The sequence below is a fragment of the Macrobrachium nipponense genome, chromosome 7, assembly GCF_015104395.2.
Source record: "Macrobrachium nipponense isolate FS-2020 chromosome 7, ASM1510439v2, whole genome shotgun sequence".
Lineage (NCBI taxonomy): Eukaryota > Metazoa > Arthropoda > Malacostraca > Decapoda > Palaemonidae > Macrobrachium > Macrobrachium nipponense.
This window is the reverse complement of record NC_061109.1, coordinates 14,683,923-14,710,621: the sequence shown is the minus strand read 5'-3', so window position 1 is coordinate 14,710,621 and position 26,699 is coordinate 14,683,923. Positions and strand designations below refer to the sequence as shown.

General features: G+C 44.0%; 1 protein-coding gene across 3 annotated transcripts in view; it reads left to right on the top strand.

Annotated features, from left to right (window-relative positions):
* Window positions 1-26,699, top strand: part of LOC135217296 (uncharacterized) — a 317,399-nt gene that overhangs the window by 279,537 nt on the left and 11,163 nt on the right. For all 3 annotated transcript variants that reach the window (XM_064253051.1, XM_064253049.1, XM_064253050.1), the window contains one exon: window positions 8,183-8,333. In XM_064253051.1, coding sequence (XP_064109121.1) covers window positions 8,183-8,333 — 151 coding nt within the window. The remainder of the gene's footprint in view (window positions 1-8,182; window positions 8,334-26,699) is intronic.

The window sequence follows — 26,699 nt, the reverse complement described above, 5'->3', positions numbered from 1 at the left end:
CTGGGAACTCCAATAAATGGCTTGATTAAGCCGCCATTAGTTGTTTTTTACATTGGGGAACGGGTGACACCACATTTGTTTACAACTTCAAGAAAGCAAAAATCATTCCATATCTCCTTTTTTTAAGTGAGAATAATTCTTAGTAATGAATAGAAAGAGTGCAAATATGTTTTTTTATATTAACTTCAAAATAAATGTTTTTTTTTTTAGAAGTCTATACCAAGTCAATCCTTTTAATCAAAACAATGAGACATTTGGCATGCACAAATTCCTTACTCTTAGTATGCTTGAAGGACTTACATGTAATACAGTTTGATAATTTTTTATATATTTTTGTATTTACATACTTAATCAATATGTCACCCATGAGATCAGATGATACTAGAGGTAAGAAGTGCAAACGTAAATCTTTATCAATGCTAGGAAATGCTTATCCCATTAGTGAATAGTTTAGCGTTCACTTTCCTCAATAGATAGCTTTGTGCTTTGCTTACGTTTTGACAGCGACATTCAAATGCCCCGTGATTGCTGAAATTCATTCATTATTTTTGTTCATCTCGCTACCCTCTACAATAAAAATAAATGACGAAGAAACCAATAGATATATTTATGAAATACCAAATTTAGAATATGAAATTCACAGCTAAATAATGTGCAGATTCTATGAAAAGTTTTTTACTGTATTGTCGTAGGATTGTATTGACTTACTAGTAGGCCAAATGTGTTAAATAATGTATAATATTTTAAAGAAAGTTATTCATTATTAAGTTATAAAATGATGACGTTAAAATATAGGAGTAATGAAATGATAAAAAGTGTTGTCAGAACTTTGCCTAGTTGGAGGCTATGTGGGAAACTAGTTCTGTATATAATATATGATTGAAAATTAATGTTATTAGTTGAAATAAAGAGAATAATGCGTTTAACGATTAATTCGATTAACAACGTGGTCACTGGAACGGAACCCAGTTGTTAAATGAGGAGTGCCTATACTATATAAACAGTAAATAAGCAAACTTCAGTTATTTGGGGCTTCGGTTCCTGACAGGGTGACAATAACCAAATATTGGCGATAATAGCACTGATCCCTGGTTATCTGCGCTGATAGTGGGGATCGGTGAAGTAGGAAAAACCTAGTCTTGGTCTATCCAGAGCTCCATGGTGATCAGACTAATGTCTAAGAATTCTCTTAGTTGGTCTTAAGCCTGGGTAATCTGTCTCAATGATAAACATTATAACACATGATAGAGTATAAATGGACTCAGGATAAGAGGGCACTTTCTATTATCCTCAGCGAATGCTAATACGCAGTTTACCTACTACATCAAAACTGCAAGAAAAAGAATAAGTGGTTATGCGCATACGCACCATCATATTTACATTCGACAAAAATCTGACCAAGCCACCATTCCTTTCTATTGGTCATTGTAAGACGATACCTTACCCAAAAGCCATCTTTTCGTCAGGGAAGTGGGAGGGTTTTGAAGACTCAACAGCGATTACCAAGTTAGGTTTTTCCAACATCAAAACCTGTTTTTTGATAGCGTAGTAGCTGTCTTGTTGTCAAAGAGCTTTACAAAGAAATTGACAGGTTACGAAAAGTTCTTGAATTCTAATCATAACAACCCAAAAACATTTTTGGTCCAGGATCAAGCCACTAGTTTCAAGGCCCCATTCTTTATTCCAAATACATTTAGGTTTGGTAGCAAAGAACAAGAAACTAAGTGCAAACATAGGTTGTTTGTTATTTTTTTTGCCTGTTAGGAAGACCTATGGTTTGCCGCTGTAGTGCCTATGGGTCAAGAATAACTATGCCACCTACTGTACATAGTGTAGTCAAATTTGTTTGAGCTTGTGGCCAGTATTACTAGAGTGTAGAAAAAAACAGACCCTTTGGGATGTCTGCCATGAGCTCTAGGTTAACCTAAAGGACGGGATATAAAAGAATCTTAGGCATAATTAAATAACCTAAAGCCATTTAAAAACAGTGGCTTGAGCAAACTAAACAAATGAATACACAGGATATTAGTCCCAAATGGTATGACAATTTGAATTAAAATTTTACATAGCTAGTGCAAAAATAATAATACTGTACAGACATATATGGCTGTCAAAACTAACAAACCTCAAAGGGTTTAAGTTAACATAGATTTCTAATAAAATCTACTAGAAATATGGAAACTGTATGAGAAAATGCAGAGGTGTCCCTCATTAACAATTTAATACTGACTGGTTTCTAATAATAACTAAAACCAACAGCAGCCCTTTGGTATATTTATGAGCAAATGAAATCACTGCTAAGCTTGCATGCACTGAGACTTGATTTTAGCCTGTTTAAAAGTTTCCATTAGTGAATTTATGGGCACCTCTTTCCCGCCCAATTCTTTCCAAATCGAAGGGGCTTAATATTACTTCTCTACAGGATCAATTCGTCTACCACCCCAAAGCTGTTACTACTAACTACTACTCTTGAGAAGCTATTCATCCATCAAGGGTTAAATTTATCTAGACTGAAAGCAGATGAAAAAACAGCAATACTGTATCTAGTAGACTCCACATCACAGACTTTTACTTTATCTAGACTAAAAGTAGATGAAAGAAATCACAATCTCTAACAGACCTCACATCACAGACTTTTAATTCATCTAGACTGAAAGCAGATGAAAGAAATAACTATCTCTAACAGACCTCACATCAAAGACTTTTAATTCATCTAGACTAAAAGCAGATAGATGAAAGAAATAATTGCTAACAGACCTCACATCAAAGACTTTTAATTAATCTAGACTGGAAGTAGATGAAAGAAATAACAATCTCTAACAGACCTCACATCACAGACATTCAATTCATCTGGATTGAAAGCAGATGAAGATACAACCATATCTAAGAAACCCCTCATTACAGTTTTAATTCCTCTGGATTGAAAGCAGATGGAAGGCCAAACCAGTAAAACTTGCTGAACTCGGGAGGTGGAACACCTTCCAAAATAAAGAAAAATAAATGTAATCAAGAAAATAAAAGAAAACCTAACTGGGTATATACCAGCCACACTCGCTTTAGGTTATCTATGATTCCCAAATTTCCTTGAACATATGCAAATTTGATAGGTGTGATCTAGGATGACAGTTGATATGAAGAGTAGAAAATGCACTAGGTCTAATTGAGCTATTTTTTTAAACTAGTTTTTAAATAGAAAATTATAATACTACCCAGAACATCTTTTCTTGTTGAATTAATGTGAAAAAAAATGACAATTAATTACAGAAAAAAATCTGTAATTTTTGTCTGATATGTGTAATTCCAAACTTAGTCCATTTTGCCTTAATAAACAGTATGGTTCCAAATAAATAGGTTTAACACATACAGATGTCCGTAAATGACTGAGGGTCTGGATACACAAGCGCTTGAAACGTCGCCTTGCTGACGCTGTCTAACACAGTTTTTGGACAGTCTACACAAGCACTATTTTCAAGTAGAATGTGTGACAGGCTTGTGCCTCTTGTATTTTTTTCTGCTTCCGTCTTGTCATTCCAGTCTGGGAACATTGCCATCCCTATTTCAGGCCAGCTCATAGCTTTTATAACTCGTGTTGCAATAATAATTAATTTTGGTATTATATAATGCCTGCCTGCTTTCAACTTCACAAATAAATTTGTCCGTGTTGATCATCCCTTGTGCTGTCTCTCGTGGTACTGGTGTAGAGTGGCATTTAGACCCTGGTACTCTTGTAGAGGAGCCCAGAGGTCTACCATATCTGGTGCCTTCCTAGTAGCTGGGCACCATCAACGTCTCGTGTAGTCAGGCAAGGCGTTACCAGCGCGTGCTTTTAATGTCGACACTGCCGTTAGAAATTCCTGACGGCCATGTAACACGTCCAATTGCAACGCTAGTAATGCTCATGTAGTCCAAATGAGTGGTTTTTCATTGAAAAGCACAGGAAGATACCTCGCTCTGTAAAAGACAGCATCAGCAACGCAACGCTTTTAGTGCTCGTGTATCCAGGCCCTAAGTGTTACAAATATAACTCAGCAATAATTTGTGGACTTTGTGTACTCTAGAATTATACATTTCCCAGAATGCCTTTCACTGTGTGACTGTTACCAGTTGGAAAAGTAAAATAACTATTATTCTCATGAAGCATAGCAGAAACATCTACAGTGGTACCTCGACATACGAAAGGTGATTGCTGTAAAGTCCCGAGATTCGCCCGGACAACTGATAACGATTTTAAAACTGGCGCGCCACCAACTTAGTAGACTCGCCACCATCCTCCCACTCTCCCATTGGTTCCTGATGCTAGTCACCGCCATAAGATCCTGGTCTCCTATTGGTCAGCATCTCTCCCATGATCCCATCGTGCATCTACGTAGTGGCGTCTCTTTCGGCCACTTGGCGGCATCATCCGTATCGTAAGCACGCGGAATTCGTTCGTTCTAAATGATTTCATTTATTAACGTAAATTTGTTAGTGATTTCGTTGTAGTACTACTTTATCGTGTTGTGTGAGAACTACTACATACGTATACGTACTAGTACATAGCTTAATTACGTACAGTATATATGTAGTCATGGGTCCCAAGAAAGTTGAAGTAGGAAAGAAGAGGATGCTTTCTTTGGAGACAAAAATGGAGATAATAAAAAAGTATGAGGCTGGCATGCAATTGAGTGTGATCACCAAGGAATACAGCTGAAATCCGTCGACAGTAGGCACCATCCTTAAGCAGAAGGATGCCATCAAAGCAGCTACACCTTCCAAGGGTGTGACTATTTTGTCTAGCAAGAGGAGCCACGTGCACGACGAGATGGAACGGCTGCTTCTTGTCTGGATAAAAGACAAAGAAATCGCTGGCGATACGATAACCGAGACGGCAATCTCCCACAAGGCTATTTGATTGCCCAGGCCGAAGATGACGGAGAAGGGACATCGACGCCAACCCCAGAGTTCAAGGCTTCTCATAGGTGGTTCGAAAAATTCTGTAAATGGACTGGCATCTGTTCGGTGGTGCGGCATGGGGAGGTGGCCAGCTTGGATACGAAAGTGGCTGAAGCCTTTATTAAGACGTTCGACGAGATGACAATCAAGGAAGGCTACAGTTCTCAGCAAGTCTTCAACTGTGATGAGACTGGCCTTTTTTGGGAAAAAAATGCCTCGTTAGACGTACATCATGCAGGAAGAGAAGAAGCTACCTGGGCATAAGCCTATGAAAGACAGGCTTACGCTTGCACTTTGTTCGAACGCCAGTGGGGAGTGCAAGGTTAAGCCCCTACTTGTGTATCATTCGGGGACTCTTCGAGCCTTCAAGGCCCACAAAGTGGTAAAGAAGACGCTTCCAGTGATGTGGAGGGCTAATGCGAAATCCTGGGTAGTGTTTTGGCCCGACAGTGAAGAAATTCTTGGAAGAGAAGCTCCTCCCTCTGAAATGTCTGCTGTTGTTGGATAATGCCCCTGCTCACCCTCCTGGCCTCGAGGAAGATATCGTAGCGGAGTATTCTTTTATCAAGGTTCTTTATCTTCCGCCTAACACCACCCCTCTCCTCCAGCCCATGGACCAGCTTGTGATATCGAACTTCAAGAAGCTGTATATGAAACATCTTTTCAAGAGATGTTTCGACAACACCGATACCACAAACCTCACCTTGCGTGAATTTTGGAAGGAGCATTTCGATGTTGTCATATGCATCCGACTCATCGATCAAGCTTGGCAGGAGGTTTCGAGGCAAACCTTGAATTCTTCGTGGAGGAAACTGCCCTGATGCCGTATCCGCCCGAAACTTAGAGGGATTTGAGGTGGGCGAAGCTGGTGCTGCAGATTCAGGAACAGTTGACGATCCTGAAACTGTTTCACAACCAGATATTGATGAGATCGTTGCACTCGGCAAGTCCATGGGGCTGGTCGTCGTCCTCAATGACCTTCTCGAGGAGCACAGAGGAGCTTACGACGGATGACCTGGAGGAGTTGGAGGCCATGCAACATAACGTTGTTCAAGAAGAGTTCTCTAGCAGCGGGAAGGAGGAGGAGGACGACCCTATGACAACAGCAGAAATTAAGGATGTTTTAGCTGCTTTTCATAAGGTGCAATCATTTGTAGAAAACACACACCCCGAAAAGGCTTACACAGGTCGTATGCTTGCTCAGTTCGATGATGTTTGCCTAAGTTGTTTCAGGAACATTGTGAAAAGTAGGCAGAAACAATCTTCCTTGGATAGTTATATTTTAAAGAGGCCTTTAGTAGGAGTAAGCAAAAAGGGAAGATCCAGTTGATACTACAAAAAAACAGAAAGTTGAAAGTGGTGAAGAAATTGAAATTTTGTAAAAAAAACATAAAGTATATAAAAGTAAACAAAAATGTGAAAATCAAAAAAAGAAAAAAAAATTAATTTTAAGTTTTTTGTTTTGTTAATGTGTTTCGTAAAGTTGAGTCTATGTTTCCTGACATTTTTTAATGCGTTTCGCAAAGTTAAGTGTACGTACTATAAGAAGTTTTCTGCCGTTTGTCCTCCTCTGTCGCCACTTTCGGAGATAGCCTCACTCGAAAGGTAAGGTTCCACATTTTACTACATACGTACGTACGTACATACAGTATTTCTTGTATACCATGTACACTAATACACTTTATTTACAGGTACGTACATATTAGTATTAGTACGTATTAAGTTAGGTATTGAATGGTCCAAATTGTTGTAGTGTTTCATTGTTTATTGGTCAATTTAGCTTTGTTATAAAATTTACCGGGGTGTTTTTGTAGGGCTTGGAACGGATTAGCCATTTTATATGTAAAATGCGGTTCAAGATATGAAAAACCTCAAGATACGAAAGCCGCCTTGGAACGGATTAATTTTGTATCTCGAGGTACCACTGTGCTGTATTACCAATAGATCAGAGATTACCAGAAATACAGACAGTTTTGTAATGAGCTGAGGATGAACAGAATTTTTGAATGGGGCTACAATACTGATCAGTAACTCTTGAGCCAATCTAAGTCAACATCAATAATAAGAGATGTTGTAGGGTCTGAGAATTTTACCAAGCACATTCTCTCTTGCCTTCAGGTTGTGCATTTTGGGCTTAAATATCTTACATTCATCTTTCCATCCATTTCTGTTCAGGTTGTTATGCACTCAAAATGTGGTTCCTATGTAGTACACCGTACGCTATATTAGTTACTAAAATGTCATGTAAGATATGTTAGTCATGCCCTGAACATGTAGACTACTTTGCCAGTGAACATAGGTAATTCATTGAACCCTGTAAAGAGAAACTTCGTAGGCTGTTTAGTTGGAAGTGTTCCATAGAAAAAAATTAAGTCATATTTTGTAGCATTATATTGAAGTCTTAAAGTATTTTCATAGAATGCTTTACATTTATCTAATAAAAAACATTAACTGCAAGCTGTGGCTCAGTTCAGGGTAACAAGTCACTCAGAGTAAAATTTAATGGAACATAAATAAGAAAAACAGGAAACAGTCATTGCTATCTCTGTAAGCATTAATATTAAAGTTGATAATGACACCCTCCTAGAATTTATTCATCTGTTTCTGTCAGTGGTGGTGCTATTTGTGCTCATGTAGATTTTATTTGCTCAGAATTTGTCACCAATGCATTATAGGCCCTTAAAGTTAGCAGTTAACAATAACACAGTTGAATAACAAGAGGAATGTTTAATATTATTGAATCTTACTTAATGTAAAAAAAATGTCTAATTCTTTTATGTATTTTCATTACTTCATCATCATATTTTATGGAGTTTCTGTGTTTGTGGTATGAACAGTGCACAAATTTACTTTGGGACTGGTTTGACACCATTGTAGTTAATTTTACTTTCATTTTTGTTTAAGCTTTGCAATAAAAAAAATAATGGTTTCATTATACTGTATCATCAGACAGGATCATGGGTATGCATTGCACTGATAAAAGGCACATTACTCTTATGATAATCATACTTGGATGTAGAGCCAAGTAGTTAGTTGAATGCTAATACTTAAGTGAATATTTTTAAATTTTGTAGTTTGTTTTTTCATGAAAATTTTACATATTGTTTTGTATTTACTACATATGCTAATAAAAGTTTTATGTAATGATATTAAATTGTGTATAGAGTAATTAAAGTGAATCATCACATAGTGCAGTCAATTCAATTTTATAAACCATGCTATATAATACAGTTGTTTTTGTTGTAACCAGGCCTCAGATACAAGGAGTGCCGCAGAACGTGAATCCAGCACACTAGCGCAGTTAGCGACCTTAGAGGAGGAGCTGAGGACATTAAGACTAGCCACAGCAATACACCATACAGTACATGAAGGTGATGAAGGAGGCATGCCATCCTTTCAAGGTATGGTAGTAGTTATTTTATCTTATCTTTTAATACTAGCAATAAATTACAGTTTAAATGAAAAAGTCATATATAATCTATACTTATATATGTACATATGTAGATATATATGTACACTATTCAGTCGACTCCGAGCATTCGGATAAACTGAAGTCCGTGATAAATTGGAACCCCCCTCTAAAACACTTATAACTGCCTATTTTAATAGCCAAACAACAAATACATACCTTAAGGTACCATCCTACACCAAATTGACCTTAAAATATCATAGTCTGAAAGATGACCCCCTTTAATTCCAACCTTTCCTTGGAAAGGTTTTGAAATCTTTACCTAAGTAAAAAAAAAGTATGTTGTTAAAGGTGGCTGAGGGCTTGCAAGCTTAAACCATTGCCTTTTATCAGATTTCTTTAAGTTTTACAATTTTTTAATGCATTTTTTCAAAGTTGCAAGAAAAGTTAAAGAAAAACGTGCCAAACTAGTTTTACTGAAAACAACCACCGATTTGATAGGTCGACTTATATATATCTAGCCTGCTCACAGTGATGCCAGGGAGCAATTTATCTTCTCTTGTGGCTCCAGTATGTGTAGTTTCTGATCTTATCTCAACTCTGGATCCCTCAATGGCACATGCATGCAACAGAGCCATTGATGCACGAGCCTCCAGAGCCCAGGAGCGCCCAGTAACGCCTAGTCTCCTTTGTCCACCCAAGCTCCAAATGGCTCCAGTTCTCTCGTCTGCACCTGAGCCTCTTGCGGCACCAGTTCTGCCCGCGGCTCCTCGTATTTCATTTCTTCTTTCAATCGACGCAGCTGACCCTCATCTGTCTCCTGTGTCTTCTGCTGAAGAGGAAGCGCTTGCTACGGAAGACTCTAAACCGCTGACAGCCTTTGGAGCTCTTTTGCAATTTTTTTTAAAAAGTTATCTCAACTTTTTCAAGCCAGCTACTCCTGTGTCTCCTGCTATAACTCTTCAGATGAGCACAGTCTCTTCAGATTCTTTTGATCTTCCTCAGTTGGTGCTTTTGCTTTCAGCCAAGAAAGCTATGGGTGAGGTTGGAAGTTGTTTATTAGCTTACCTAAGAGAAGGCACTCCCATTTCGACACTGGGGAGTCTTCCTCTTTGGTGTTTCTGCCTCTGCCCAAAGGGACTTCTCAGGACCTACTGAGTTTTCTCGGAGATCGGCATTCATGGTGGCAAAAGTGATGTTTTCTTCAGCCAAGATTGACCACATTTAAAATCTCTTTCAAGATTTTTGAATTTGTTAGCTTTATGCACTGGTCTGTTGGTGCCCTTGGTAAGAAAATTCAGGGCGCTTCCTCTGCAATATCTCCATCTGTGTCTGCTGACCTCGTAGGACTTCTCCCCTGTTTGAACAGAGGCATTAGCGACAGCTCCCACTAGATCACTTCCACCTTCACAATGTGCATCCTTCATAGCTGAAGGAGTTACTTCACCCCAGAATTGGCTCTCCTTTTCTCACCTGTAGTTTGCAACTTCGTCTTCTCTCAGGATGTCGTTAATGGGATCGTGCCCAACTTGCAGAAGTCACAACACCCCAGAGAAGCTCCGTCTTTTGTTACTAAATCTGCTTCTCCCTAGCAACGGTTGCCCTTTCGTAGTGGAAAACAGAGACAGCAACCAAAGATGAGAGGAAATGTCCACTTTCCATCCAATGCAATCTAGAAGTCATCCTCGAAGCCCACCCCTAAGAAGTGAGGGCAATCTTTCCTATGGAGCAGTAGGTGCCAGGCTCCATCATTTCTGGCAAGAAGGAGCAGAAGAGGAGCAGAGCAATGGGTGGTAAGAGGTTCTAAGAGTAGGATACTCTATTCCTTTCGTCAACTATCCACCCTTAGTCAAGCAGCCCATCGTGTTGATGGCATACCCACATGGCTCAGAGAGGTATTCCGCTCTGGCCTACGAGGTGTCTGTTGTTTTTGTAAAGGAAGCAATCAAGAGAGTGGAAGACCCTCAGACAAAGGGCTTTTACAATCATCTTTTTGTGGTCCTGAAGTCATCAGGCGGCTGGAGGCCAGTGCTAGACGTGAGTGCACTGAAGACAAAATTCAGAGTGGAGACAAATTGTTTGATTCTTGCCTCCATCCACAGAGGGGACTGGGTGGTCTCCATAGACTTGCAAGATCCATACTTCCATGTCCCCATTCATCCAGACTCAAGGAAATACCTCAGTTTTGTCTTCAAAAGACCAAGTCTTTCAGTTTCGGGCCCTATGCTTCGGTCTGACAATGGCGCTGCAAGTGTTCACTCGCGTTCTGGCTCCTCTTGCAGATTGGCTACACCTGAAAGGGTCATCATCACCCTTTATCTGGACTGTTGTCTTAATCGCTCCCCAACAGAACTAAGCTGCCTGGGAGATCTACAGAAGACTTTGGTGCTAGCTCAAGGGCTTGATCTTATCAACCTTCCAAAATCCCAACTAGTCTCAACTCAATGGATAGTTTATTTGGGAAGGACACTGGACTTCTTTTTTGGCCTTTCTCTCCCCTAACAGGGTAGAGTCAAGTCTTTTCCCAGTAGACGAAGTTCCTATCTCTTTCCAAGTTCTCTGCCAGAGATTGGATTCTTCTTCTTGGAACCTTATCTTCCATTGAGCAGTTCGTTTTGCTGGGCAGGCTTCACATTAGGATCCGTCAGTTTTACCTTCAGTCCCAGTGGAACAGAGGAAAGTTCTTAGAAGACGTTGTGTTCTTGATCTCGCTAAAAGTGAAACAGCATCTGCTTTGGTGGCGATCAGAGAAAAGACTACTGGAAGGGAGGTCCCTTTCCCCTCTGAACCCAGAGCTCAATTTGTTTGCAGACGCTTGTAACACAGGTTGGAGAGCTCTGCTGGGCAACAAGGAAGTTTCAGGGACATGGAACTTGGCTCAAAAGGCTTGGCACATCAACCTAAAAGAGCTGACAGCAATCAGTCTGGGATTATATGCTTTCTCTCCAGAGGTCCAAGGCTGCCTAGTGACAGTAAGTTCGGACAACACAACAGCCAACTCATACATCTCCAAGCAAGGAGGGACCCACTCATTCTCTCTCGCTCTCTGCGAGGCAGCAAGAGACCTTCTTCTTTGGGCTAATGCAAATCAAACTAAGTTAGTGACAAGATTGGTGCAGGGCAAGAGGAATGTTTTAGCAGTCTGCTCAGATCTTTGCAAGTTGTGGGCAGTGGATACCATGCTTCTGGATTGGTCAAACAAGGAACTTCATGCCTTTCCACTCCTAGGAATGATTAGGGAGGTTTTGTACATGAACTTCCCTGCCAGATATATACTTAGCTATAGTCTCCGACGTTCCGACAGAATTTCAAATCTCGCGGCACACGCGACAGGTAGGTCAGGTGGTCTACCTTACCCGCCGCTGGGTGGCGGGCGTATGAACCAATCTATCTCTCCAGCCAGATTTTTTTCTGTCGCTGAAGCGATAACAACTGTTGTCGTTTCTTCCGATATATTCTTCATTTCTCGCTTGCCTGGAGATTGATTTGAACATTTTGGTGACGTATTCGCTCTATGTTGGCTTGGCATACGCTGATTGTGGACCGTTATTGACTTTGCGCTGGATTTTCCTGTAGAATGTCTGATTTTGATTCTGTTTCCAAAACTCCGGTTTTGTTTAGAGTATGTGTGACCGATGGATGTAAGGTGAGGTTACCGAAAGCTGCGGTGGACCCTCACACTTTCTGTGTTAAATGTAGGGGAATGAATGTTCGTTTAGTAACCCGTGTCAAGAGTGTGAGGTTTTGAACGAAGATGAATATAAGGCTCTTTCTTCTTATATTAGGAAACTTGAAAGGGATAGGGTACGTAAAGCTTCTTCAAGGAGCTCGAGCAGGTCGAGAATGAGTGAGAATGAAAACTAACATTAATGTAGTTTTAGAACCTTCCTCCCAGGTCTCAGCTCCTGCTCCCCGCACCGAGCCGTAGATTCGTCTTCGGAGGCGGCGGCCTCAAAGGCTTCCTTGTGTTCTAAGGAAGACAAGAATCTTCGTACTGAGCAAGTAAGAGTGTCAGTGATGATAAGTGCAGTGTACCTCCCAGTGATGTGGAGGGTGCGTCTGACCGGCTCCTTAGTGCCTCCAGGCCTAGACCTCTTCCAGACTCCCAGTTCCAGTGGAGGAGGAAAGTCGAAAGCCGCAGGAGGGCTAGGGAGAGCCCCCACCGGTCAGGCGTCCCCTCGGGCAGATCCTGAAGTTCGCTCCCAGGCTGCCTTGGATCGTAAGAAGAAGAATATTCTTCGCCAGTGTTTTTCGTCATCCTCTTCTCCTTCGCCGAAGCGTGGGTGGAGCTCTAAGGAGGCGTCACGCCCTTGAAGAGACTGCGGAGGCTCCCTTCAGTACGTTAGCGTCCAGCCCGCCCAGAACTTTTCTGATGTAGCTTCCTTGCAAGCAAAGAAGCCTAGGAGATCCGGTGATCGCCCTCCTTCTCCCGCGCCTCGCGCTGAGCTTGCTTCGGAAGAAGATCCTGGGGACTCTCCTTCTCGAGTACTAGCGGGCCTACAACTCAGTCATCACAGCCTTGGCGGACTCCTTGGCATCGAGATCGCGTAGAAGGAAGGATTTGTCTCTCCCGATCAAGAGATCGAGGCGCGTTTCGTCGGAAGAGCGCTCTCCTTGTAATCGGCGTTCTCCTTCTTTGAGGATTCTTCTACTCATCGTAACATTTCACGAGAGGAACACCACTCCCGCTCGGAGGTGTCGAGACGCCATTCGACGGATAGGCGCTCCTGGACTATGAAGATATTTCCTCAAATCGGATTCCTGCCTCGGGTAGACGCTCAGCCCCTTCTGTTTCTCCTTCTTCTAGAGTTCGTGCAAGAAGAGAGAGTCGCTCAGGTCATAGAAGACTTGGTTCGTCGTCTCCGTCTCTTCTTTCTTCTCCTCGTCTTCTCAGAGAACCTAGGGAATGCCCTTCTGAAAGTAGGCGCACTTCTCCTTCCGACTACTGTAGTCGGGCGTCGGATAACGTGACTGGTAGGCGCTCATCGCACGGAGTTCGCTCCTCCCCTGTAAGACATCAAGAGTCTAGTAGGAGCCCTGCTCCTGGTAAGCGTCATTCGTTTAGTAGCTGTTCTCCTGGAGAAAGACACCTTGATCCTCGTTTGCTTCGTTCTCCTAGTAGGCGCTCTTTCGTTCTCGAGACTCCCTACTCCTGATCGGTCTCCTCTTGCTAGAAGTCAAGAACGCCTCAAGCGCCCTGATTCTGTTAGGCGCTCGAGCCTTACAGACGTTCTCCCCTTGGTAGGACCAAGATCTCGCAGACGCCCTGTTTCGTTTAAGCGCTCGGAGCGTAGCAGCCGCTCTCCGCTTCGTAGGCATCAAGAGCCTCTAAAGCGCCCTGCTCCTGAAAGGCGCCCCTATTTTTAGCAACGTTTCGCCGCTTGGTAGGCGCCAGGATTCCACTAAGCGCCCTGTGACAGATAGGCGCTCGGCGCCTAGTAGCCGCTCTCCTCACGATCGGCGACAGGATCTGAGCAGGCGCTCTCCCTCTCGTAGTTTCCCTAGGGATAGACGTGGTCTTTCTAGAGAATGCGAGTTTAGACAAGATTTTCGGATAAGCGTCCTTCTTTTACAACTCGTCGTTCTCCTGTACGCCTTTCTACTTTGGAATCTTCTCCTCATTCAGACGTTTGTCTCCTTCATCGCACTGTACCCCAGCTAGGAAATCATCTAAGGATTCTCATAAGGATCCTCATCCCCGTTCTCCTCCTCAAGAAGACCAGGAAGCCTCTGAGGAAGAAACTAATACATCGGCAACAGTTTCTTCGTACAAGAAGCTCACAGAACTTCTCCTTCAGGAGTTCGGAGAGTCTTTGAGCCCTACTGCTCCTCCTTCTTCCACACTCGTTGTTCTCCACAGCGAAAGCAACGAAAGGATCTTCGTGTGTGGAGAATGAAGCCTACTCTTTCTATGAAGAAAGCGCTCAAGAGTTTCGGTTCATGGATGCGTACTAAAGAGGAAGCGGGGAAAACAATGTTTGCCTTCCCTCCGTCGAAGCTTTCAGGAAGGACAGGATTTTGGTATGAGAACAGGAGAACCCTTGGGACTGGGCCTTCCGTCTTCAGCTGACGCAGATTTTTCGGCACTAGTAGACGCCACTAGAAGATCAGCTTTGAATTCGGCCAGAACTACGTGGGCAATGAATGAAATGGATCACATTCTCAAAAGGCATTTTTAGAGTCTTGGAAGTTTTCAACTTTCTCGATTGGTCCCTCGGAGTCCTAGCCAAGAAAACTCAAGGACCGGACACGTTTTCTCCGGAGGATTTGAATTGTGTCTTATCCTGTATGGATAAATCGGTGAGAGATGGGCCAGCGAAATAGCTTCACTGTTTGGAGCAGGGGTCTTGAAGAAAAGATCAGTATTTTGCTCATTTTTAACAAAGTCGGTCTCACATGCTCAGAGATCGTCTTTGAAAAAGCCCCTCTCTCTACACAGCTGTTTCCTAAACACCTGGTTCAAGACATTTCGAAGGCTCTCTCTGCCAAAGCTACGCAGGACCTTCTAGCACAGTCTGCAAGGAAGCCGCGCCCTACCTTCCAGACTAAGACAAAGAAAGCTAACGGCCAGACCCTCAATCAGGAACCCCTTTCGAGGGGCATCTACCTCTAGATCCTCTTCGTTCAGAGGTCGGAAACCAAACAGAAGAGGGAGGACTTTTACGAAGTCAATCAACCTCCCAAGTAAGACTCAAGTCCTTCAGACAACTGTAGGCGCCAGGCTTTTACAGTTTGCAGAAGTCTGGGCCCAGAAGACGCAGATGCCTGGACCCTGTCAATTTTGAGGAAGGGCTATCTAATCCCGTTCTCTTCGAGGCCTCCCTTGACGAATACCCCGAGGGAGTGACGGCCAGATACAGGGACCCCATCATGAATCAAGCCCTCCGACTAGCGGTAGATCAGATGCTGGAAAGGAGGCGATCGAACTAGTGGCAGATCATCTTTCGGCAGGCTTTTACAACCGCCTGTTCCTAGTTCCGAAATCCTCAGGGGGATGGAGACCGGTGTTGGATGTAAGCGCCCTGAACTTCTTCGTCGAAAAGAAGAAGTTCACGATGGAGACCACTGCCTCGGTGTTAGCAGCACTCCGTCCAGGGGACTGGATGGTGTCCTTGGACTTACAGGACGCTTACTTCCACGTACCAATCCATCCTTCCTCGAGGAAGTTTCTAAGATTCATGATGGGGGGAAGAATCTTCCAATTCAGGGCCCTGTGTTTTGGCCTCTCCACGGCCCCCCAAGTCTTTACGGCCATCATGAGGAATGGTGGCACAATGGCTTCACCTGGAAGGGGTGAGGATTTCGCTCTATCTCGACGATTGGCTTATAAGGGCCAATTCCAGAGATCGTTGTCTGAAGGACTTGAAGAAAACCCTGGATTTGACTTATTCCTTAGGACTTCTGGTCAATCTGCAGAAGTCAAGTCTGATTCCCGCTCAAGAGTGCGTTTATCTGGGGATCCAGATGAACTCTCTGAGTTTTCGGGCTTTTCCGTCACAGGAGAGGATAGCCCGGGACTCGCAAAAAGTCAAACAACCTTCTTAGGGAAAGAAGTATGCACAGTGAGGAGTGGATGAGTCTGCTGGGGACGCTCTCCTCACTGGAGCAATTTGTTTCCCTAGGAAGGTTGCACCTGAGACCGCTCCAATTCTTTCTTCATCGGAATTGGAGTCGTCCTTCTCAGGATTTGAAGTTCTCCCTGTCAATTACTCTTCAAATCAAGAAGGAGTTAGCATGGTGGGCGGATCCCGACAAGTTCTCGCAGGGACTGCCTCTTCAATCCCAGAAACCCAGCCTGGTGTTGTTCTCCGATGCGTCGGAAAGGAAACGGAGGTTGGGGGGCGACTCTGGGAACCAAGGAGGTGTCAGGAACCTGGATGGGGGACCAGTCTTCCTGGCACATCAACAGGAAAGAACTAATAGCCGTGTGGCTTGCTCTGAAGGAGTTCGAGTCAGATGTGACAGGAGCAGTTGTGCAAATAAACTCGGACAACACCACGGCTCTGGCATACATCAGGAAACATGGGGGGACGCATTCCTTCTCTCTGTACGAAACAGCAAGAGATCTTCTTCTGTGGACAGAAGAAAGGGGGATAAAACTTCTCACCACCAGATTCGTACAGGGAGAAAGGAATGTAAGGGCAGATCTCCTCAGCAGGAAAGATCAGGTCCTTCCCACAGAGTGGACTCTGCACCAAGATGTTTGCCAGAGCCTTTGGAAGTTGTGGGGCAGGCCTCTCTTAGACCTGTTTGCAACTGCAAAGAACAAAAGACTGGATCTGTATTGCTCTCCCATCTCGGATCCAGGAGCAATAGGGATAGACGCTCTCCTACTCGATTGGAAAGGACTCGATGTATACGCGTTTCCCCCTTCAAGATTCTGGGGTTGACTTTAAAAAAAAAGTTCGCAGAGTCAGATTCCGCGAGGATGACTTTGATAGCTCCCTTTTGGCCAGCACAAGATTGGTTCACAGAGGTGCTGGAATGGCTAGTGGATTTTCCAAGATCGCTTCCTCTAAGGAGCGATCTACTCAGACAGCCCCACTTCGACAGGTACCACAAAAACCTCCCCGCTCTCAGTCTGACTGGCTTCAGACTGTCCAGAAACTGGTCAGAGCGAAAGGCTTTTCGTCAGCAGCTGCTAAGGCAATCGCTAGAGCGAGGAGGTCTTCCACATTACGAGTGTACCAATCGAAGTGGGATGTCTTCAGAAGATGGTGCAAGAGGAATAACGTTTCCTCTTCCAGTACCTCTGTGAATCAAATTGCAGACTTCTTTTTATTCTTAAGACAAGAATGTGGCTTAGTCGTTTCGACGATTAAAGGCTATCGTAGTATGTTGGCGAATGTCTTCAGGCACAGGGGCCTCAACTTATCGGAAGATAAGGACCTACAGGACCTTATTAGGTCGTTTAATACAACGAAAATGCAGTATCCTAAGACACCTAGCTGGAATTTGGATGTAGTCCTTCAATTCCTTGGGTCCTCTAGGTTTGAACCCCCTAATTCAGCCTCATTCAGAGACCTTACCAGGAAGACTCTGTTTTTGATGGCTCTAGCTTCCGCCAGAAGAGTGAGTGAGCTTCAGGCGATTGATGGTAATGTGGGTTTTAAGGAGGACTCTCTCATTTGCTCTTTCCTTCCTGGTTTTCTTGCAAAGAATGAGAACCCATCAAGTCCATGGCCCAAGAACTTCGAGATTCGTGGGTTATCTTCTTTGGTAGGAGAAGAACCGAGAGAACTCTTTGCCCAGTGAGAATGGTGAAATACTACCTTAGAAGAAAAGAGCAACTGAAAGCCAACCGAGAGGTCCTGTGGTGTTCAGTAAAAGACCCTACTCGTCCCATTGTCGAAGAACGCATTGTCCTTCTTCTTGAGAAGCCTCATCAAGAAGCACACGGATCCTGCAGAGAAGAACATCTTAGGCTTCTTAAAGTGAAAGCACACGAAGTAAGAGCCATAGCAACTTCTCTTGCTTTCAACAAGAATATGTCCGTGCGAAATCTGATGGAGACAACATTCTGGAGATGTCAGTCAGTGTTCGCGAACCACTACTTACGTGATGTGAGAATCCCTTACGAAAAATGCTTCGCCTTGGGCCCGACGTATCTGCGGATTCAGTGCTGGGGCAGGGAGCTGGAACTCATCCTGTTTAGTAGTATAAATTTTTCCCCCTTGTATTTGTTGTTGTTGGTTGCCTTAAAGAGGATGCATGAAGGCATCTCTTTAGGTCGTAATACTAATCTTTAGTAGTTTGGTTAGGTGGTCTGATGAGTGTGGCTCCTTGCAGTAGTAGTGGTTAGGACCTGTTAAGATAGGGACGAACTCCCTTTAACAGGATCCGACTTGGATTCTACCACACAAAGGGATCACACATCCCAGTGGTAGATCCGAGAGTCTTTCAGCATCAGGTCACGTCCTAGCTGTAGCTCTCCAGGCAACGCAGACTCAGAGATAATATCAATGAAGTCTTCTGCCTGAACAGGTAAGAACCAAGGTTATTTATATCCTACAACATCAGTTGTTTCTTATCTCTCCTTATTACTTTAGCTGTCTCTTACCCTCCACCAAGGGTGCCAATCAGCTAAGTATATATCTGGCAGGGAAGTTCATGTACAAAAATGATATTGTTAAACTACAATAAAGTTTTGTACATACTTACCTGGCAGATATATACGTCTAATGGCCCACCCAGCCTCCCCTCAGGAGACAGGTGAAAGAGAAAAAATCTGGCTGGAGAGATAGATTGGTTCATACGCCCGCCACCCAGCGGCGGGTAAGGTAGACCACCTGACCTACCTGTCGCGTGTGCCGCGAGATTTGAAATTCTGTCGGAACGTCGGAGACTATAGCTAAGTATATATCTGCCAGGTAAGTATGTACAAAACTTTATTGTAGTTTAACAATATCATTTTTACAAAAGTTCCAGTCATACAAAAATGTATCAATGATTGTCATAGCCCCATTTTGGCCTCTCAGGGAATGGTTTCCAGACCTGATAAGTGTTAGCAGATTTTCCCAAGTTACTCCCCCAAAGACAATACTGCTTAGATGACAACCACACATGCTGAGGTTCCATCAAGGAAGCTATCATCCAACCCCTCAGAGCAAAGGGTTTTATGAGAGCTACTGCAAAGGCGATCTCGAAGTGCTGAAGACAGTCATCCTCCAATGTCTACCAGAACAAGTGGAGCATTTTCCGTGCTTGGTGCAGAAGGAATCAGTTCTCTTCTTCCCAAACATCTGTGACAGATTACCGACATTCTTCTGTACCTAAGGACATCTAGAGGATTGTCTTCTCCTATAATCAAAGTATACAGGGCCATGCTAATCTGTATTCAGGCACAGAGGATTAAACTTGTCTTCGAATCAAGACTTATTGAACTTTATTAAGTCTTTTGATACCTGCAAACGTAAAGGCTCTCAGCAGGTATCATGAAATTTAGAAGTATTCCTGAAATAGCTGACTTGTCTCCTTTTGAACCTCCAGCTGCTGCTACACTCAGGAATCTGACCAGAAAAAACTTTTCCTGATAGCCTTATCCTTGTCCAGAAGAGTGAGTGAAGTCCAAGCCTTTGATAAGAGAGTGGGTTTCTCTAATGGAGATGCTTTAGTCTCATATACTTGGGGCTGCTTCACTAAGAATGAGAACCCTACGAAACCTTGGCTTCGCTCTTTTACATCAGAGCTTGTCTAGCATAGGAGCAGAGGATGAAAAAAAGGATTCTTTATCTAGTGAGAGCTCTGAAGTTTTACATCCACAGGACTGGAAGCATCAGAAGACTTTCCAATAGCTTGTGGTGCTCTCTAAAGGCAGGTTTACACTAGGCTTCACCCCCACACTGCATGCATAAGACTCATCATCAACTCCTCCCAAATTCTTGTTAGCCCTGCCTACTGGAGTGTTCATTAGGGTGAGTTAGTAGTGTGGCGTGACTCTTGATGAGCAGTCCAGTAGGTGGGACTAACAAGAATTTGGGAGTTGGTGATGGGTCCATTTGCTGTGGTTGGCATGGTAATGGTAGAAGAGGCATAGGAAGCATTCCTTCTTACCTTTCTCTTCGCCTTGAAAACTGGTGTTAAGTCCTAGGGGAGTCTGGGGGTACTTGGTACTGGATACCCTCCAGAATCGTTGGTAGGGTGATGGTTTCAATAGTTGGTGTATGTAATCTGTTGGTATTCTGGCTGTGTGCTGTTGTTCACGGTACTGCATCCAGGGCAGGGGCAATGTCTGTGCTTTAACAGCACTAGGTGAATTCCTCATTGTAAGGTCCCCAATGTGTAGTAGGTGACCCTGGTCTAACCCCACACCTCTGCTAGTTGAGATGAGCTGCTCCAGAGACAGTGTTGATTGCTATAGCTGACTGAATAGGTAAGGAAACAAGAAGCATCGTGTTAATGTCGGCAAAATCTTTCGCAAAATCTATTCGCATGCTATTATCAATTATAATTTCAATAGATTTTCATCCATGAATCCTACATCCTAGCAATATGGGAATCATCTATGTAATTACTTGCTAAGTTACTTAAATAAAAATGATATTTTTGTAATAAAATAAGGTTTTCTTTATGCTTATCAAGTAATTACAGAATGGAAGCCCGCCCTCCTCCTGTCTCATGGATGATAAGGCATAAATAAATTTATCTTCTTTGCCAAGTTGTTTACCTATCCCCCGGTAGTGGGCAGGGATACCAACATGCACCAAAACAAAAGAATTGCTACCGCGATTTTAAAGTTCTAGCTGCCGGTACATAGAAATTGTTAGCTATGTAATTACTTGGTAGATATAAATGAAACATTATTATGAAAATATTTTTAGGTTACCATAGGTAGGAAGCTCATAGCTATGTAATTATTTGGTAAACACATATACTATATAAAACTATTTTATCATAAGTGTCATTTTCAGTGGTAAAACTCCTAGTAAATAAAATTTTAAAAACTGGTCAAAGTTGACAGCAAAATCTGAGTAGCATGGTGTAGCCTAATAGCCTAATCCAAAATCCTTAATTTGGAGGTTGTACAACTGGCTACTGGGATTCAACAGTTATTGCTAATTACAACAATATCAATGAACTTTTACAGGGATTAAGGCTAAGTCCTTAACTTTCCTGCAACAATATCTATAAATTTCACCAAATCATCAACATGAGACTACTGTGACCTGTGTTGCTTCTGGTAATTGTGCAGACCAAATGAATAATGGGTATTTGACTAACTTGTGTGTTGTAGTCACTTGTGAGAAGGATGAAGGGAAAATCCCTGTAGGCAAGGGAAAGAACCCTCTTGGCTTGAGTCCTTTTGTACACAGGCACTATCCTGGCCACGATCAACTATGAGAGAATTCTTTTATATTGGTTGGTCTGTCTTATGGAACCTTGGTGGGACCACAAGAGTAACTCCTTTGTGGATGAACAGTGGCTACACTAAAATTTAAAATATTCAGACTGGATTTTAATAAAGCACTTCAGCCCATATATTTGGAAATGATTGAGAATACTATGTTTTGCTAAACCCAAAAGCCAGATTAGAGTATGTCATCAGACACTTGTTCTACAACGTTTTGCTCGGAGTCCTCAATAAGTGAATTTTTTGCATGAAAACTTAATTTTTTCATATTAAAATGGCATATTATTACACATCATTTAAATTGTCACTTTATAAGAACATTTTTGAAATGCAAAAGGTTTGGTGTCAACATTATTAAGTACTATATGAGATATCAAAAAGAAATTCTTCATGATACAATTTCAAGTGTCACCCTCTTTTTGAAAATTATTCTCGAAGACTTGATTGATGTGTATTATATTTATTGCCGTCTCAGTTATCGTATCTCCAGCGATTTCTTTGTCTTTTATCCAGACAAGAAGCAGCCTCTCCATCTCGTCGTGCTTGTGGCTCCTCTTTCTAGATAAAATAGTGATGCCCTTGGAAGGTGTAGCTGCTTTGATGGCTTCCTTCTGCTTAAGGATGGTGCCTATCGTTGACGGATTTCGGCCATATTCCTCAGCGATCACACACAACCGCATGCCAGCCTCATACTTCTTGATAATTTCCATTTTTGTCTCCAAAGAAAGCATCCTCTTCTTTCTGTGAACTTCAACTTTCTTGGGACCCATGACTACGTATATACTGTACATAATTAAGTTATGTAGTACGTATACGTATGTAGTAAAGTTCTCACACAACTTGATAAAGTAGTACTACAACGAAATCACTAACGAGTTTACGTTAATAAATGAAATCGTATAGAACGAACAAATTCGGTGCGCGTATAGAAACGATGCTACTACCGAGTGGCCGAAAAAGCACGCCGCTACGTAGATGCATGATGGGAGAGATGCTGACCAATAGGAGAGCAGGATCTTATGGCGGTGACTAGTATCAGGAACCAATGGGAGAGCAGGAGGATGGTGGCGAGTCTACTCAGTTGGCGGCTCGCGAGTTTTAAAATTGTTATCGGTGGTCCAGGCAAATCTCGGGACTTTACAGCAATAACCTTTCGTATCCTGAACTACAACAACAACCTTTCGTATCCTGAACTATTTTCGTATGTAGAGCCAAAAAAATATTCGTATTTGCTTTCGTAACTCGAATTTTTCGGAAGTTGAGCCTTTCGTATGTTGAGGTACCACTGTACTGTCTTCCTCTCCCTCTTCCCCCTCTACACCACGTCGGTGTATCAAGCATTAAAAGGCTAAGGGCTTTGCTTTCTCTTCGCTTATGAGGGAGGAACTACGTGGATGTGTTCTCGAGAATGTTGGTGTTTCAGAGAGTGTTAGTGTATCTTCCCTTGTGTAATCTGCAGCAGCTGCTTCGTCCTCTGCATCGAATCGTGGGCGTGTTGCAACCTCCCCCGTCCGTGCACATCTTGAGTGTGTTGCAGCCTCCCCCGTTTATGCACATCGGGAGTGTGTTGCAACCTCCCCTGTCCGTGCAAATGATGCAAGTGCTCCTTCTTCTCCAAGGCCTATTCGTCGCAGTAAGGATCTCAAGGCGCCTGTCAATAGGTTGAAGGTGGTGAGTGCGAAGTTGCTGCAGCAGGAGTGTTTGCCTGCCCCTCTCACTGATGCTTCTAAGAGTTTGATTCTCGAGGATTCTACTTCGATCTCGAGTGTTCGGGATTCCTCTCCAACTCACGTTTGTAAGTTTGCCACGCCCATGACCATTCACGGACATGTTAATGAATCATCTGTTGGAGGAAAACGTACTGATGTTCCTAGTGTTATAGTGGGTAAGTCTCAGGAGCCGACGCGTGGACCCAGCCCAGAAAGGTTATTTGGTGTTTCGGGCTGTTGGGCTGCTGATCCTACCGTTAATTTTAATGAAGAAGGTGCCTTAGTGGAGCCTACACATCCTTCTCGTCGTCGGTCTCCGTTGCTGGAGCAGGAGGGGAGACACTCAAGAATTTTTGTCTTCCTTTTTGGAAGTTGTAGATCTCATTCATGGCTTCAACAATTTGGAAAGTAGTCAGGATTGGTCGTCTTCATTCCTTGCGTAAGGTTAACGCCTCTGTTTTGGACTGGGACGGTTCGCTTCGCGCTAAGGGCTCTACCAAGCTACTACTCCCACGTACTTTGCTATGAACTCTACTTTTTTTATGTCGCACCATCTTAACCCAGACGTCATTTGCCTGGAGCAGGGATTGACTTTGGAGAAGGTGTGGTCGGTGGCTCCGTCCTTGTCTCTGCAGGATGCCTCAGCATTGGAATCTACGGTAGCCTCCATGTTGCACACAGTTTCTTGGCTGGACTTTTGGTCTGTGGTCATTGCCAAGATAGCTTCTGACAGGTCCCCGGAAGGGTTGGTGAGTGCATCTTCTCTTGCCAATCTGTTGAAGTCCGAAGGCAAGGCGTTTTCATATATGGCTCACCTCAGTGTTAATTTATGGGCTAACCTTCTGCTGATTAGAATGGGATAGGCCAATGTCGGGCTGGCACCAAAGACAGACTGGTGCACCAGGCCATGTCTAAGTTGGAGTCTCGTCCTTGGAGACGTCCGGCTCCTCCTCCTCCCCCTGTCCAGCAGTAGTCAAGAAGATCGTCGCCTGGTAGGCTGTTGAGGAATTCGAGTTCAGCAGGGCCTTCCCGTTCGACTCAGCCTAGGTCAGAGGATTAACGTTCCTTTTGCTCTCTTTCCTTTAGGCCAAGGACCAGAGGTGAAGGGGGCCGTCGGTAGGTTAGGTGCCTCTCCCTCTCCTGTGCCACGGAGGGGGTTGCCTAGCGGGCCATTGGGCCAAGTGGCAAGTTATGGGGCAGAGAAGTGGGTGGTTGATGTCCTTCGGGTGGGGTACCTACTGCCATTCAATTTTTCTCCACCTCTGTCAGACAAACCGCAGCTCAGGAAGGCATATCCTCCAGATTCTCTGAAGTTCTTGGCTCTTCGGGAGGAAGTGCAGAAGATGCTGGACAAGGATGCGATAGAAGAAGTGGTGCGTTCGTCTCCGGGGTTTTACAGTCACATCATCTTGGTGCTCAAGGCATCGGCAGGATGGAGACTTGTGATTGACTTGTCCTCCTTGAATCACTTCATCAGGAAGACACGGTTCAAGATAGAGACCCCGCGTTGGTGTTGGCAGCCGTGAGGGAAGGCGACTTCATGCTGTCGATAGTCTTAAGGGACGCATACTTCCAAATCCCTATTCATCCGACGCCCAGGAAGTTCCTTCGCTTCTCTCTTGGGGACAAGGTCTTCCAGTTCAAAGTCCTATGCTTTGGGCTGACAACAGCCCCTCAAGTGTTCACAAGGGTCTTCTCTCTCGTGTCAATTTGGGCCCATGCTCAGGGGATCCATTTCCTGTGGTACCTCGACAATTAGTTGGTCTTGGCAGTTTCCAGGGAAAAGCTGCTGCAGGACAGGGGTCATCTACTTCGGTTTTGTCCGGAACTGGGCATCGTAGTCAACCAGGAAAAGTCAAACCTCGTATCCAGTCAACGGATTCTCTACCTGGGCATGGTCATCGATACGACAGTGACAAAAGTTTTCCCGTAGGATCAGAGATTGGAGAAGTTGTGGGTGGTGGCGCGCAACTTCCTCTCAGAACCACATCAGTTAGCTCATCAGTGGCAGGTTCTTCTGGGAGTGTTGTCATCCCTGGAGAAGCTGGTCTCTCATGGGCGTCTTCTTCTTCGGTCTCTGCAATGGAGACTGGGAGGATTCTGGTCTCAAGCGGGGGACTCACCCGTTAATGGTTCCTCTGTCTCTAGAAGTGAGAGAAGACCTTCGTTGGTGGTTGGACGACCAGAATTGTTCGTTCTCTTCCACCGGACTTCCTTCTGTTCTCAGACACCTCCCTCGCAGGTTGGGCGGCCTCATGTAGGCGCCCTCATCGCTTCAGGCATTTGGAGGACAAACGGCAACATATCAACGTCTTGGAGTTGAAGGCAGCCTTCCTGGGTCTTAAGGAGTTTCGGGAGAAGGTAGAAGGTCATTCTGTTGTTCTCATGTCTGAAAAAACCACGGTGGTAGCCTATATGAACAAACAGGGAGGCCTGGTTTCCCGTCAACTTCATGCCTTGACCGTCGAGGTCCACCAGTGGGCGGTCAGCAGTTAGGTAGAGACTCTCAGCCAGGTATATTCCAGGCAAATGGAATGTGGTCGCAGACAAACTCAGTTGTCGGGATCAGATCCTAGGCACAGAGTGGTCCCTTCATCAAGTGGTAGCAGACAAGTTTTTCCAGGTTTTGGGTAGACCCATGTTGGACCTTTTTGCGACTCGCTTTAACAGGAAGCTGGAGATATTCTGTTCATTGGTCCCAGATCCTTTAGCATTGGCAGAGGACGCATTATAACATCTGTGGGACAACCTGGAGGTGTATGCCTTCCCTCCGTTTTGTTTGATCCATCAAGTTCTGAACAGGATAATGAGTTCACAGGGTCTCAGGATGACTTTGGTAGCACCTCTGTGGCCTCAGGCGAAGTGGTTCCCAGATCTGCTGTCATTGAAAAAAATCCTGTCTCTTCACGGTTGGAGGCTATCAAGTTTCTCCTCCGAGTGAGAGGCTTTTCTCAGAAGGACAGCAGGGCATATGTCCAGCAGTCTCAGAAAGTTGACCTCCGTGGTTTACCAAGGCAAATGGGCGATCCACTGTGATTGGTGTCGTAACGGGGTTTTTCTCCACTTGTAACCTCTATTCAGCAAATAGCAGACTTTTAACCGTCCTCAGAGACGAGAAACGTTTGTCCGTTTCTGCCATTAAAGGCTACAGGCTGGCCCTGAGTTTGGTGTTATGCCTTAAATGTATCAACATCACCTCTTCCTTTCTAGTTAAGAGGTTTGAGCAGTCAAGTTCTCCTAGAGAGCTCAAGCCTCCGATGTGGGATGTTTCCTTGGTTCTCAAGAGCTTCACTAGGAGTCCATATGAGCCCTTGCGTCGCTTATCTGACTGGAACTTTACGCTCAAGGCAGTTTTCCTTCTGGCCTTGGCATCTTCCAAGAAGGTAGGAGAGCTCCACGATCTGAGCTGTGAGGTAAAGCACACCACGGGTTGGGGGTCGTTGTCCTTCAAATTTGTCCCGGAATTCGTGGCCAAGACCCAAAATCCCCCTGTGCACGATGACAGGTTCACTTGTTATCCATTCCATCACTGAATGACTTGTGGGTGGTGATGCTCAAGAGCTTTTGTTGTGCCCTGTCCGGGCCCTGCGTTGCTATCTTAAAAGGACTCAGCACCTCAGACCAGGCTGCCGCAGACTTTTTGAAAGCACAGGGCGTACAAGAAAGAGGTGTCTAGGGATACTATCTCTTTTTGGATATGGGAAGCCATCAGACAGGCATACTTGTCCCTTGACGATTCCACCACCACGTCTGTGCAGGCTAGAACGCATGATGTTAGGGGTATTGGTCCCTCTCTGGC